We start from the raw sequence: 16,199 nt of genomic DNA, 5'->3' as shown, positions 1-16,199 counted from the left end.
TATAACATAATTGTACTAATTTAGAATTAGTTAATAAACTACTTTTAATCTTATTTGTTCATTTCCATTTCTCTATTTTTGCATTTCATTACAAGGATTAGAAAATAAATATGTCTTCATCAATAGTGAATTCAATTTATCAAAATGATGAAATGAGCGAAGAAGAAATTCAGTTGTTAGAAATGGTTGATATAGCTATTAGAAAAGTTAACACACAAATTAATCACAAATTATTGTATATAACTTCAACTATAATAAAATAAAATAAATTATTAATAAAATAATAATAAAATTATATTTAACAATGATAAATTATTCGCCATCGGTCATAAATTATGTGATCGAATCCATTTAATCCACCACTTAAATATTTTGAATATAAATTATGATTTCTTCGCCCTAATTTGCTTAATTCACCATTGATTATTTGATGTAATCCGCTTTGTTAGGTTTATCAAACGTCCAATACATTCTTTATGCAATGGAGCAAGGAAGCCTAGTTTAAGGATTTCATTACTGTTTATTATCGCATTTATTTCATTAACTAAGAAAAGAAAAGAAACAGGTCCGTGCTCCGATCTCCGCTCCAAGCCTACTGAGCTGAGAGAGTCGACTGCTCTTCAATCATCAGTCTCGAATCGTCTAAACTACTCCTCTTGCTATAGGGAGAATTCTTCTAAATTTCAGGTAATCATCGTTTCGATTCAGCTCAGATTGAGCACGGGAACTCTTATTTATCTCTCGTACTATAATCTAATCATGAAGCCTGGGCAGGTTTGACTTTGCATTATTTGAATTTTAGCTGTTCGCGAATTCTCCAGAGAATTTGTTCGGCAATGGATGTGGATGAAGATGCCGAGCAGGAATTTGTACCGCCCAAGAAGAAAACAACCTCTGATGAAGAAAAGAGGTGGGGGTTTGCTCTTTGAATTTTTTCCATTCCCTTTTCCCCTTTGTCTTGGACAAGAAGAATAAAGCTCGGTTTTGTTTTGTTCTATTTTTTCTTTTTGGGGGGGGGGGGGGGGAGGTGTTAATTAGGAAGAAGAAGATTGTGCCTGGAAGTTTGATGAAAGCATTGCTGAGGCCCGGAGGAGGTGACTCGAGACCTGGGGATGGTGATCAGGTTGTTAGCACGGTTTTCTTTTTATCCTTCATTGGTTTTAAACAATTAATGTTAGCAGTGAATTAAGTTTTAGTACCTGTGCTGGGATGGATATCCAAATGATGTTGAATGGTCGCATGTTCTTATCTTACAATCGCTTGTTTGGAAATCTTTTTCAGAGCTTTTGAAAGGCTGTTTTCTACCATTAGCGAGTTTTTTTTTTTTAAATCATTATCAGTGAGCTCGATTTATTTAAAGATTAAATAAATGCTGATGCGATGTTACATAATTGGTCTCGATTAGTATCGTTTAGAGGATGTAAATTTTTCTAGGTTGTTGAATACTGGTATTCTGGCGATTGATTTTAATTGAACAGGAATCACTCATGTGCGACCTTTGTTTTAGAACTTGGTAACATTATTTTGTATTTGTGTTCCAATAATTTGATGTTTATGGGCAGGAGCAATCCTAGCTACTGCTTTCTATGTCTTCTCAGAAATCATTTAGATTGTTCATGACTTTTGGTGAGCTGAATGAAGCTCTGCCCATGCACACAAACCCACATTATCTCTCTCTCTCGTGTGTGCACACGCACACGGAAAGGACTTTACCTATGATCTGTTTACTTGAAGCTTACTAGAGATTTCAAGCTGTTTTGAGGTCATAACCTGGACTTGGAAAAGGTAGAATAACTGATACAAGTGACTCAATATCTGAGCCAAACACTTAAGCTCATGCTATTCTTAACATTCCAAATACATGTATTAAATTCTTTTCATTTTCCTGCGACTTCTGATGTTGCAGCACATTCTTCCAAATTTTCAGTATGCTGGTCCTGCAACAGTCGACTGATCCTCCAAGTCTTCCCCTGCACACTTTGATCTCTCTGTCTCTGCTAGTTGTAATTTTCTTCACATCTTCCTTTTGTTTGAGTTACATCCTAGGCTAGGTTGTACCCTTTGCCATTGGCCTCAAGTCATCATCCAGTGCTCATATATTGCTAGTAGAATCCCAAGGAGGCAGACTACCTGTTGATGACTCCTCTATAGAGTGGGATGCCATATTTGACAAAGAGTTACACTTATTCTGTCATTTTCATTCACAGCATATTTGACAAAGAGTTATACTTATTCTGTCATTTTCATTCACAGAGTACTGGTAATTTGCATGCTATGTGTACTGGATTTCCTCTTTCAAACAAGCACAAATTGACAAACAATCTTTTCTATTCTGCTCACTTTGCTCACCAATATTTAAATTTTCCCTTGTTTTTTGCAGGTCATATTTCATTGCACTGTTCGAACATTAGATGGAGTTCTTGTTGAGTCTACCAGATCAGAATATGGAGGTGAGTTCACTCTCCTAATATTCAGTCATTATCCTTGCATGCTTTATTCTTTCTTTCATTCTTTCTGTTTTAAAGGACTGTCAAGAATCTAAATATCCTGTATTCTGCTATTGCTTCCATAATCAAGTTATTTTGTGTTATAAAACTAGAACATTGATTATGTCAATGGGGTTAATCAAAATGCCCTTAATACAAGAAGCAGTAAGCCCAAGCCTGTTGCTACTCTTAATGTTCTGCTATGTTTGGGTTCATCTCATCCCAAAGGGAAGTAACACTGTGAACAGTGGATTGGAAATGCTTGTGTGGCTTGATTGACAATCTGGGAGTACCTTCTAGAAGAACACCTAGACAAACAAAATTATATTAGTACAGCTTTATTGCTTCCTGTAGCCACAAAGCTAAAGTCAAAAGCTTAAATTGTTTTGCAACATGAATTTTCCTAGAAAAAGAATGCATGTGTTAGCATGGGTTTCTGATGGCAGTGCTTCTAGAATTGATGGAAGCAGTTACTAGCATTATGCTGATGGTGTTGCTGGATGGTGGATTGATGAAGAAAGTGATGGTTGTGTAGGTGAAGGAGGGTTTTGTTCATGCTTGGTATTCACTGTTTGCCTACAATCTAAAATTAGGTCAATTTGTGACTCAACATAGAATAGAGCTATGGTTATTGGTTACTTGTAGTACTTGGTCTAGTTCTTGCTGCTCATGTTTATCTTATTTCTGTAAAATTGTCCTAAGTTGGTTGTTATTTTCCTAATGGGTGTTATTCATTGTTTATTTATTTCCCTAAGTGACGTGGGTATAGAGGAGGATTGCTAAGGTTTGATGTGCATTGTTGGTCCACAATGTAATAGCTTAACTTTTTAGGTCAAAAGTGACTTGTTGACAGGGAGATTTCGGTGGTGGTGGATATGATCATGGTAATGAAGTATTGAAGAAGCTGTAGCCATCATATAGACTGTAGTTGCAATCATCATACAGTTAGGGGTTTGTGGTACTTCTTCCATGATATTATCATAGTGGTTGCTGTTATATGTCTGGTAGCGTGCAGGTGGTGATTACTCATGGACAATGGTATTTAGGCAATGGGTATGGTTGTACGGTTGCTTGTGCAGGTGTAGGCGCTATTGTGTGGATGATAATGTGCGATTATATTTCTCTCCACTTTTCATATCCTTCATGGTGCTGTAATCATAATTTTTTACTTTAGAGTTTTGTTTTTTATATTCTTGTGCTTAAAGGACTGAATATTGTCAACTAAAATTTGGGGTTTTCTGCTAGTTGTTGAAACTTTTTTGTACTTGATACTCTGTCCTTTATGAAATTTTCTATTTAAAACTTCCTAGATGCTTATGGTTATTGAATTCAATTAAAAGTTTCTGTATATAACAGGCAGCGGTACCCCTATAAGGCGTGTTTTGGGTAAAAGCAAGATGATCTTGGGATTGTTGGAAGGAATTCCCACAATGTTGAAGGGTGAAGTAGCAATGGTATAGTCTCTCTCTCTCTCTCTCTTCCCCTGATGCACATGCAAGAAAAAATGCACAAAAATACATTCACTTGCACTTAGAATGGCTTTTCTATCAATAGCAACAATTGTTAAAAGTTCAGAGGAGAGTATGATTCCATTCTTCGACTGGAGCAGTGTCCTCAAACTGTTCTCCTAGCAAGATTCAAAACTCAATCTATCTCTTAAAAAATTTTCTGAACCTCATGTTCTTTGGGGAAAGAGTGACAAAGCCAGGGCCTACATGTCCTTGGCAGTCCCATAAGCATAAATGGCATTTTGCTGGTAAACTAACCATGCCTTATTATTATGCTTTTATAAAGTTAATGATGCATTATTATGGTAATTCTGTAGAGAATATTGCTAGCATAGGAAGTTCTTACAGGATGATATTTTGTGCCTAATTAACTTCGCAGTGTATTATTTCGTTATGCTACATTATTGAGCATAATCTATGCCATGATTCCATAGTCTTTGTTACATAACAATACATTCTCAATCAGCCTGAGAAGCCTTCTACAGTGGTTCTCCCATTTTTTCGTCTATGCTCTTTGAGGATTGGAAACCAAGTTTCTAAGCTTATCTTTGCATCATAAACTGAAATTTCGGCTTCAAGTCAAGATTTTGAAGGATTGGGTCCTCCAAATCACAATCTGCTTGGCAGTGATTATGTGCCTTTTTGCTCTCATCTTCTCTTGCTTTTGGTTAGAAATGATATTTCTAACTTGGATATACTCACTTTAAAGGTTCAAAACACCAAAGGGGGTTAGATATGAAAAAAAATAAATAAAAAATTTAGTGTATAGCTTGAATTTGAAGTAAATAAAATGCATATAATGACTTTATTTTGTGTATTTATGCTCATATGAATTTGTATAACAGGGATCCACTGTTCTAGAGCATTAGATTTATTTTTATTTTTTTTACAAAATTATATTTTATTTTATGTTTTCTGTTTCTTCCATTTTTAAGTTTATTAAGTTTTTATGTATTTTTTTTTAGTAATATAGAGTTGAAATGAAGTTTTTGATTTACATTTGATTTATATATTATGTTCCCTAGATTCATGTCTAGTGAAAATTTCAAAATCATTTCAATTGTTTTTAATTTTATTTCCAAATTTTCAGTTTTCTTTTGTTTATCTATATTATTCAAAATTTGTTCATATATTTGTTGTTAGTGCAATTACTTTGTCTCATTGTGTGCATGTTTCATTAACAATGAAAATTACTAAAGGGGAGAAGAATGCTAGAGATCCACCAAGTAAGGATGTTGGGTGCCTATTCTCTTAAATTATTGTTGGAATTAGGTATCATGTAAAGTGCAAGTTTTGTGGTAAACTATTAAAAGGAGGTATCACAATATTAAAATAGCGTTTGATGCATTAACTAGTAACCAGCGGAAGTTTCTTAGTGTCCTAATCTTTCATGTGAAGTAAGGACAAAAATGACGCAACATCTGAAAAAATATGAGTAAAGAGGGAAGTAGAAGATAGTGAAGAATCTGAAGGTGCATGTGGAATATAGAGAAAATAAATGAGGGTTTTGTTGAATGTGGGGATCATCAAGTTTGTTTGGATACAATCACAAGAAGGGAGAGTTTATGAACTTTTAAAAAAAGGAAAAAAGAGAAAGCTTTAGATTTTTTTTTTGATATGCTGGGTATCCTGGGCTTACGCCCTGACTAATCCCACGCCTATGCCAGTCGTGCCCTCAGCCAACACGTAGGAGATAAATCACGGATGTGTGCTGCAGTGGGCAGGGTTTGAACCCTAGACTTCATCTTTGTCCAAGGCTGTCCGATGAACCTCCTTACCACCTGAGCTTATGCCCGGGGGCAAAAGAGAAAGCTTTAGAGCTAGAATTGGACATGGTTCAGATGAGGGAGGTAGTAGGCATTGTAAAGGGAAAAATGATAAGGGTAAGAAGATTTTTTTTTTTTTTTTTTTAACATTTTTTCTTGGGCTTGGGGGGTGGGATGGGTACTTCTAAATGTGATGCTGGAAGTGGTACTACTTAAGCTATGCGGAGGGTAATCGATATTGAACTTTAATGTAGTGAAAGTACTAAGCAACCTAGAATTGGAAAAATTAATGAAGGGGTTAAGGAAAAGGCTCGACCATTTTGTGCTTTTCTTTTTTAATATACAATCACATCACTACTCATGTAGTCAATTCTCCTTTGTTTCCAAGCATGTTGTACACTACCATAAAGATTGGGAGAGGAGTCAAGTTGCCTACTCCTTGTGAAGCCTCCATGGTCTTAAATTTCCACGAAATTGTTCAAATTTCTGTCCAAATTTGGTTTCTGTCATCCTTGAAATCGAAATGGCATTCGATATCTATCTTACATAATTTCTGTCGAAATTTCAACGAATCATCCAAAATTTATCAAAATCTCGAAACTTTAGCGAAACTTGTTGAAATTCGAACTATAGAATGAAATTTCCTTGGAATTCAAATGAGAGATTTAGGAGTGAAGTGAAATTTCTCTCTTAATTCAAGTTATTTATTTTTATCAAAACAAAAGATTATTATGAGAGCTTTAAAAATTATATGAAAAAAATAAACTTACAACAACATTTTATTTAACCATTCATGTCTAGATTATCATTATTTGTATAATAAATAATATTTAAATGATTTATGAATTTCATTTGTATTAATTGAATATGTTCAAGGCACATATTACAAATATATTTGATACACATATTATATTACAACTTTTCCACCTCATACACAACATAGATGTATTTAACATGTCATATAGTACTCCTAAAACTTACATTATTATGCCTAGTAACCATTTCTAAAGTTTCATAAAAGAATTCCATGCTTTACAAGTGATTTATGTTATTTTTTCAAATTGAAATTGAAATCGAAATTTCCATAGGAGCTGTGAAATTTGAGTCGAAATCAAAATTTAAGACTTTGGAAGCCTTAAATGTTTATATGGACACAAGGAGTTAGGACCATGGTTCAAGAGATTTGGAAGGAGAGAGGATTACCATTATGTGTGAAGGTCACTTAGGCCGTACAAGATAGCATATAATTAATTCCCATTTCTTAATGTTATAATTACACATAGGTATGCCATTGATTAGGCCCTACAAGATAGCGTATAATCGATTGATGTGTTTGATGTTCCATATAGGGATGTAGAACATTACTTTGCTCTTGTGGATGCTGTTGTGGATAAAATTGGTGAGAGCATAGTTCTCTAAGATATTGGGCCAACAAAAAAGGTTGGGGATTAGCATCTAATGGATAAGAGGAAGCATCTTTACCATATGGCATGTGCAGCACAGTTTCTCAATCTCATTCTGCATGAAAAATATTACTTATTTTGTTTAAAATCATCTTTGAGTTGTCAATTATGACACTCACGTATCATGATTGCTCGAAAGCTTGTGACTTGAGGCTCCATTTTCATCAATCGAAGGGGTCATTCTCTACAACCCTACTTTGTTTTCTTTACTTGACCCTCTCCAGAGATTCTCTTTTGAACCATAGCGCATCATTGTGGCAAGTCCTCCTTCACTGTTAGAATTGAACAAGAGCAGTGAATTTTTAGATACTTTAGTGATCCCATCTTAGTGATTCTCGCCCGATTGAGATTGTTATGAACTAGAATTGCCTGTGTCAATTCTTTGTTGGTGTCCCATTTAGTGACTGATTTTGGTTGTTTACCGGCAGGGTTGTCTTTTTTGACATTGGTCCTGCCTTCAACAGTGTTTGCTTGGATTTCTTTAGTCTTAGAGATGGTCTTGCAGCCCCACTAGATTTCTTGCTCATCATGAGTAGGGCTTTGCGAGCTTTCTTCTTTCTCTTTGGGAGGCTCTCGGACTTCTTGCCTAGGGTTGGTTGGGTGCTTTTTGGTAATTTGCGTACATGCTGCTTGTTAATTTGCTGGGTGTTCATGCTCTCTCACCTAGTGGAACAGTATTTGTATTTCTGGCTGCCTAACTGCACGTGGATATAGGGGTAGGGAAGGAGAAAGTGGGACATGCTATTGTGAAGATTGAGAGAAAAGTTTTCAACGCTAATCGTTTGGACAGTTAAGCTTATAGGCTGTCCGAATTTGCAGGGAGATTCTTCAATTATATCTTATTGAAAAAGGAGGAGTTCTTTTGGATCTTGATATCCCTGGGGGTGATGTGTTTGGGTTCATTAGAAGCAGCAAATGGGTGAGCGGGGGATGCTCTTTTCCATAGAGAGGGAGATAGGATTTGTATAGAACTAAGGAGCAATGAGAGGGGTAGGTTTATTTGTATTGAGAAGCGACTTCCTGGAGGTTGAAGATAGGCACTCCATGTCTCAGAAAGAAATCAGAGCATGGGATGGCACAAATTTTTAGAAGCCTTGATGAAGCTGTCTGTTGACTTTGAGGGATATCGAATTATGATATGTGCAAATTTTGGCTCCAAGAACATAGTCCTTTGAGAGCATACTTTGGAGAAATAGAATGTGTTTCAAAGGCTCTTAGATAACAAATCATTCCCCGAAGTGGTTCTAATAAAGGGGAGAAGAATTGGGCAATTCGGGAGTAATTTTTCCCATTATGATGGTAGAGGGGACTGCAAACGTGGGCTTTTCAATAATGGACTAAGAAGGGTTGTTTGCAGATGGGTTGAGAATGGCAAAAATAACATGGTATCAAAACCTAGTGGTCAGATAAGCAAGTTAGGTGGAGTGGAGGGGGGGGGGGGGGGAGTTAGGAAGAGAGGGCAGGCAAAGCTCTCAAGGAAAATTGAATGGAGAGGTACTAAAAACATAGTGCTTGGAAGACTCAAATGGGATGGAGGAGAATATGAGGATTGCACCGCTTGGTTTCAGGCCATAACTATCTTTTGATTCAACTGGTGGGTTGTTAGAAAGGGAAGCGGAGGTTCTTGAGAGTTGGGGGTGGGTTGGATGGGTAGAGAAGATATCCGATGTGGAAGATGACCCGAGCAACTTTTATGAATCCGAGAAGGAATTGTTGGTGGATGAATTTAAGTGATGAGTTGGCCTTGTATGAAGAGGAAGCCTTGGCTTAATTAATGGAGGAAAGTTCCGAAGAGTGGGAATGGAAGTTTTAGGACAGGGTGATGAACTTACACAAAGCACACAGCTGCATGTGGAAGAATGTATTCAATTGTTCTCCGAAATTGTGCAGGGGGGGGACTAATGATATTAAGCACAATTTAAACCAGATGAAAGAATTGATAGATAAGGGGTCTTTGTCCCCTATCCCTAAGCCTAATTTTGATATTGTGGACTTTGTTATTATTCCTTCGATTAAAAGGGGGGAACGATTAAGAGGCAGTTTTTTCTATGGCTAGTCAGAACATGTCCAAATCTGGAAAAAGGTATTGTTCCCCGTCCTGTTCAATCTGTTATTGCTTCCGATACTTTATTCCACAGGGAGGGTTCTTCTAGGGTTAGTGCTTTTGGTATTAGCTTTGGGGGGGGGGGGGGTTGGCAGTGAGAGGGACATTCTAGATCCAAATAAACTACCTAAGGACCTCTATTTGAAATTAGCTAGTCCAATAGGGATCGAGGTGAAATTGTCCGTGAGTCCTAGAACTTATGTCCGGGAAAAAAGGTACTTAAAGAACTTAAGAATTTGGTTTCTTTTATTAACGATGGGGAAGGGAAGGGAGTAGGGAAGTGGGCTAAATGAGTGACATTATGAAAATCGACAATTGGAATTTTAGAGGACTAAAGGTTGCAATAAGAATTGGGTCTTCATACCTTCTAAAGGGTCAGTGGGTGGTATTTTGGTCATGTGGAATACTTGTTCTATTGTTAAAGTGGATAGTCTAGTAGGTTTCTTCTCTCTTTCCGTTTTAGTATATGTGAGAGATCAGGTTCATTGGTGGATTTCGTCGGTGTATGGTCCTTCTAGACCAAACTTAGTAGCTCTTTTTAGGATGAGCTTGGTTGTGTATGATTTTTGTGCTCCTAAATGGATCGTGGGAGGTGATTTTAATGCAGTGAGGTTTCCTTGAGAGAAGAAAGGAGGTGATAGAGTTATTGCTACTATGCTGAGTTTTGATTTTTTTATTAGGGACTGTGGTTTGAGAGACCTTCCTCTTGATAAATGCTATTTTTATGTGGGTGGTGGGTGGGGCTAGAGTGGTGGCGAGTACGCTTGATTGATTCCTTTTCTGTATGGAGTGGGAGGATGAGTTCCCTAATCTCTCTCAACCTATTTTACCTAGGCCCACTTTTGACCACTTCCCATTTTGTTGGAATCGAGAAGGTTGCTTGGGGACCTACCTTTTAGGTTTGAAGTATGTGGTTGGATCATGATTCTTTTCAGCCTTTAATCAGGAATTCTTGGAATGAGGATGTGGAGAGGGGTTGGGAAGATTTTAGATTCATGAATAAACTTAAAGGGTTAAAAGAGAAATTGAAATATTGGAATAAGGAGGTGTTTGGAGTCTTAAGGTTTAGAAAGGCAAGTATCTTAGGAGAGTTGGTTGAGTTAGATAGGAAGGAAGAAGATAATACTCTATCGGGGGAGGAAGAGATGAGAAAAGTTTCTTTGAAGAATGAGTTAGAAGAGGTTATTTTCAAGGAAATAAGAAGTTAGATGCAGAAGATGAAGTTTAAATGGATTAGAGATGGTGATTGTAATTCTAGATTTTTTCATATTATAGTGATAGGGAAAATGAGGAAGAATTTGATTAGGGAGTTGGAAGTGGATAGGGGGGGTCATTATAACTGATCAGAGTCAAATTGCTGCCGAAATCACTTGATTTTTATTCTCATTTGTATTGTGAGGAGGATGTTAGTGGAACTATGATTGAAGGATTAGAGTGGGTCCTTTTATTTGACGAGGAGGTGGGTTAGTTGGAAAGATTTTTTGAGGAAGAGGAAGTAAGGGCCACAATTTTTGGGATAGAGAGGCATAAAGCTTCATGACCAGATGGCGCTTTAATATGGCTTTCTTCCAAATTTTTTGGAAGGTGGTTAAGGATGATTTGCTTAAAGTCTTTAATGAATTTTACGGGATTGGGATTTTAAGCAAGAGGATCAATTCCAATACCATAACTCTCATGCCGAAGAAGAATAAATCTATTTAGATATCAAACTATAGACCTATTAGCTTAGTTTCTAGTGTTTATAAAATCATCATTAAAGTGTTGGCTAATAGGCTGAGTAAGGTGCTTGATAGGACTATTTTAAGGCTTAGAGTGCTTTTGTGGGGGTTAGGCAAATTGTGGATGTCATTTTGGTTGCTAAGGAGGTTGTGGAGGATATTTGGAGAAGGAAGAAGAAGGATGTCATCTTTAAATTAGATTTGAGAAAGCTTATGGTAGAGTGAATTAGGAGTTCTTGGATAAGATCTTTGTGAGGAAGGGGTTTGGGGAGAGATGGCAGCATTGGATTAGAGGCTGTTTGATTAATGTGAGCAACTTAGTATTAGTAATGATGAGTCTAAATCTTGGTTTAAGGCTATGAGAGGGAGTAGGCAAGGAGACCCTCTTTCCCTGTTTTTGTTTTTTTTTTTTTTTTAATGGTTGATTCTTTGAGTAGGATGGTGGATAGGGCAGTGGATAGAGGTTTAGTGAAAGGCTTGGAAGTGGGGAGAGAGAGGGTCAAGGTTTCACACCTTTAATTTGATGATGATATTATCTTTTTTCTAGAGGATCATAAACCATCCTTCAAGAATCTTTTGGGTCTCCTTCATGTTTTTGAGAAGGTTTCTAAGCTTAAGATTAATATGGGTAAAAACGATATCGTGTCTATCAATATGGCTGTTGAGAATGTTAGGAAGATATTTGTGGAGGTGGGGGTATATTGTTTTGGATTGGCCACTATCCTATCTACGGGATCCTTTAGGTGGGGTGGGGTTGGTAATCGTAGATCTGTTAGCTTTTTGGGATCCTATTGTGGAAAGGGTTTCTACGAGAGTGGATGGGTGGAAAGGTGCTCTTTTTCCTTGTGGTGGTAGAATTACTCTTATCTAGGTTTGTCTTTCTCGTATCCCTTTATATTTTCTTTCTATTTTTAGGATTCCTGTGGGGGTTGCTAATAAAATTGAGAAAATTGCGAGGGAGTTTTTGCGTTTGGGGTAGTGGGTGGTAGGGATCATCTGGTTAGTTGGGGAGTGGTGGGTAGGTCTAAAAAGGAGGGTGGTTTGGGTATTGGAAATCTGGTGTCTAAAAACACAACCCTTTTGGCTAAATGGCTTTGGCGATTTTTGCTAGAGAATTCATCTTTGTGGTATTTGGTTGTTAAAAGTTAGTATGGATTAGGTAAGAATGGGTGGGATACTAATTTGACATTTAGATGTTCTTTAGAGAGTCCAAGAAATGCTATCTCTTAGAGTTATTCCCTCTTCATTCCCCATATTAAATTTCTGGTGGATGGAGGTAGTAATGCCTTGGTTTTGGAAAGATCCTTGGATGGGGAATGAAGTTTTTTCCACCTCTTTTCCACGCCTTTTTCGCTTAAGCTGAGGGCAGGATGAGTCCATTTCGTCCTTTGTTTTTGATTCAGGTGGCCCTTTGCCTTGTTGGGATTTCCACTCATGCAAATCGTTAAATGATAGGGAGATGGGAGAGTTATCCTCTTTGCTAGTCTTATTGAATAAGTATCGTTTTCCTTTAGAGGTGGATAGGCGGTCTTAGTCTCTGGATCCTTCAGGGGTTTATTCGTGCAAATCTTTTTGTGATTTTTTGAATAGGTCAAAATTTTTTTTTCCCGCTCTTTAGTTCCATTTGGAAGTCCAAAGTCCCCTTTAAAATATAGGCTTTTATTTGGTTGGTTGTGCTTGATACAATTAATACCAATAATTTGCTGCAGGTTAGGAGACCTTTGAAGGTTATATCCCTAGACATATGTTTTCTCTGCTTTGATTGTTTAGAATCATCATTGTATTTGTTCATTCGTTGTGATTATGCTTGGAGTGTTTGGAATAAGCTTTTTGATAGAGTTAATACCAATAACTTGCTGCAGGTTAGGAGACCTTTGAAGGCTATATAGACATATGTGTTCTCTGCTTTAATTGTTTAGAATCATCATTGCATTTGTTCATTCATTGTGATTATGCTTGGAGTGTTTGGAATAAGATTTTTCATATTTTAGGCAGATGTTGGGTTAGTTCTAAAAGACAGTGGAGGATTTTGTGGGAGTGGCTTTTGCTGGATTTGGCAGAAAAAGGGAAAGGGCAGTGCTTTCAAAATTTGTTTTTTTTTTTTTTTCTTGGAGCGTAATGTACGTTTTTTTCTAGGGAAGAAGTCGGCTCAGGTGCTGGTTTGGGAAAAGATACATTATTTGGTTTCTCTTTGGTGTGTGGGACAAGGGAATTTTAAGAGGGTGAGTTTTTTTCTGTTATTCAATGCAATTGGTGTTATGTGTTGGAGTGTTTGTTTGTTATTTTTTTTGGGGGATTTTCCAAACTTTGTTAAGGAGGTGTCTTATTCTTCTAGGTGTATATTCTTATTCTATTAATGAATTCTTATTTTATTATAATAAAAAAAAATTACGTGAAAAAGTTTACTAACGAGCAAGAATTTCTATGCCTGGGCATGACAAGAATTGGCACTAATTTTATTGAACTGATGAGTGTTGTCAGGCCAAAAAAATGGAAAAAAAAGAAAAAGGGTGGCTGAGGGAGATGTTTCAATTTGATGGTTGGAAGAAATCTAGGTGTGAACATAAACAAGGGCCTTGCTTATGGGTGGATAAGATTTTTTTGAGCAAAAAAACTATTGGACATCAACAAACAATGTTATAAAATTATTCAGGTATTGAGACTAATTGATGGAGATGGAAGCTAACCATGCCATTTAGTTATATGGAAATGGATACAGAAAATTTGGCAATTCAAAGAGATTGTTGCTTTTACAATGATTAGTGGAAGATCGTTGATAAGAGATGAAATTTTCAGTTACACATTTGCATGCAGCTAGTAATTTGCAACCTGAAATTTTAAATTAATGTTCTACAAAATGTGGATATAATTTGATTATGCTATTAATTTTTTTGGCTGTTTCTTAAATCCTTAATTTCAATATGGTGGCAAACTTCCACAACACCGTGAGGTTATGGATAGATTTAAATTTGTAATTATCACTTTGGAGCTTGGTACATACATTCACATCAAGGCAATCAAGTGGGAACATGTATTGGATTTCTTAATTTGAGCAATTCATTTTGATGACCATTGGGATGATGAGTTTATAATGAATTTTAAAAATTGATTTATGTTGATTAGTTGTTGTTTAAGGAATATTCATTAGGAATCTCATTGGCACTAAGACTGGTCAGAAGAAATCCTGGAAAGTGGTAACTTGGATTGGTAATTTGGTAATCCAATGATTTCATCAACTACTTAACTTTATATACATCATTAGTAGACAATGAGTGAATGGCTTTGATAATGCACCTGAATGGTGGATCCATAATAGTAGTTCTGCATAAGCTCTATTACAAGGGTCTTCCGCGAGTGGAAGAACAACTTATTTTAGCAACCATGGGGAAAACGTTGTAAATTGCTTGTGATGGTTCTTTCCCGATGCCTTCCATCCTCTCGACAGTGAGCATGGCAACCCTTATCAAACACCTTCATCCCAAACCCTTGGATGGTGGCGACTTGACTCCTTCAAGGGAGAGGTGATGATAGAAGTCCTAGAATTGGTGTTAATGGTAATAATGGTGGTAGTGAAGGTGAGGAATTTTCTCCCCTTGTGGTCTTTTTGGAGGACCTTATGGATTAGCAACTCTTCTTGATGACTTGTATTTAGTGTGCCCCACCTCTGCCTCCACCTTCAGGGTTTCCTGATTCATCACTGGCTTGTGGAGAATCTAGGTGTGGGGGTTTTGGGGTGAATGGTAGTTGTCAAGATAGAAGTAAATGGGAACAAAAAACTTCTGAGGATCTTTGTGGTGTTAGGAGATGTTTTCCATATTTTTTTATTGGAGAGTTGTCATCAATGAATGGCTTGTCCATATGGACTGTATCAATATCCTCCACATCCATAAATATTATCCTTCATAACTCCCACATCATTTTCCACCCTATTATCCAAGCCACCCATCTAGCCTATTCTGTTCCTGCATATGCTTACCCTAACACCTATGTCATGTCTACGTTTCATATCCATATCCTTCTTATCCACTTCTCCCCCACCACAATTCCAGGAGGGTGAGTCAAACCACCAGCGGCTTTCCCCATTTCACTATTCTTTATTCTTCCTTTTATCCTACCTTACAGCCATGATATTGAGAGCATCCTAGAGAGGAACAGATTATGGTTTTTTTTTAAAATTTATTATTTGAAGGAATTAGAGGTGGCCCAAGTACTCTAGCTCTCAAACTCAACAGTATGTGTGTATGTGTGCGCATACATGCACGTGTGTGCACGATTGGAGTAATTTAGGCATGCTTTATGTGTTAATATGATTGTACCATAAACCATGAACATGTTATAACGTTTATTTTTCATTATATTTATTATTTCTGATGTTTTAGTTTTAAATTGCATTTATAGTAAAGAGCAGTTGTGAAAAGTAACCAGTATATAGGACTTTTCTCACAATAGTTGTAGTACTTCACATGTAGATTGATTAAAAATTTTATTAAAATTGATCTATAACATTTGCATCTCAGGTTGTGGAGTCAAACATGTGAATATTTCTGTTTTCTACAAGTTGTCTAAAATTTATTAAAATTCATTATTCAAAACACTAGTATCTCAGGTGACATACAGACTTGTAAGTGGTAACTTATTATCTTATGAAACGTTTGCAATGGCTGCTACCATTATCGCCATGCAGACCACTGCTGATTTTTAAATCATGATTGCTAGATCTGTTTTGTTTGCTGACTTTGCTCCAACGGTCTTTTTGAGGCTCATTGGAAATATTAGTTTGAGCCGTTGTGGAGGCAATCAATTTGAACTAGATGGCATCATTTTGCATGTTCTTTCAACCAACTGGTTTCATTCCTATGGATTTCTATTACATGCGACTGGGCACTGTAATTGTGTCTTGGCAGTGCATACATTTTAAATGTTTGGTTTTGTTTCCATGTCCAGTTTGTATGTGTCTTATGAAGGTATATCTAAATGTGATCTACAATTTTGCGTCATGGTTTAGCACAATCCGTAAAATTTGTGCCCACTGCCTAGCAGCTTTGCATTTCAAAATGGTATATGGTTTCATTTATGCATACTAACTTTTAACAAAACTGAGTAGCTTTGTTACTTTGATGAGCATAGCTGCTTCCCACCTTGTGTGATGCTTAG

The 16,199-nt window shown here is 36.7% G+C and overlaps 1 protein-coding gene across 3 annotated transcripts in view; it reads left to right on the top strand.

The window, feature by feature from the left end:
• Nucleotides 1-479: 479 nt before the first annotated feature.
• Nucleotides 480-16,199, top strand: part of LOC131168228 (peptidyl-prolyl cis-trans isomerase PASTICCINO1) — a 59,505-nt gene continuing 43,785 nt past the window's right edge. Inside the window, exons 1-5 of one of the 3 annotated variants that reach the window (XM_058127527.1) lie at nt 480-687; nt 775-910; nt 1,039-1,123; nt 2,381-2,450; nt 3,843-3,940. In XM_058127527.1, coding sequence (XP_057983510.1) covers nt 837-910; nt 1,039-1,123; nt 2,381-2,450; nt 3,843-3,940 — 327 coding nt within the window. In that variant the 5' untranslated portion in view covers nt 480-687; nt 775-836. The remainder of the gene's footprint in view (nt 688-774; nt 911-1,038; nt 1,124-2,380; nt 2,451-3,842; nt 3,941-16,199) is intronic. The other 2 variants (XM_058127526.1, XM_058127525.1) reach the window with 2 other exon arrangements.

The sequence above is a fragment of the Malania oleifera genome, chromosome 11 (assembly GCF_029873635.1).
Source record: "Malania oleifera isolate guangnan ecotype guangnan chromosome 11, ASM2987363v1, whole genome shotgun sequence".
Lineage (NCBI taxonomy): Eukaryota > Viridiplantae > Streptophyta > Magnoliopsida > Santalales > Ximeniaceae > Malania > Malania oleifera.
Note: the sequence above shows the minus strand (reverse complement) of the source record. Positions and strands in the feature narration are given on the sequence as shown.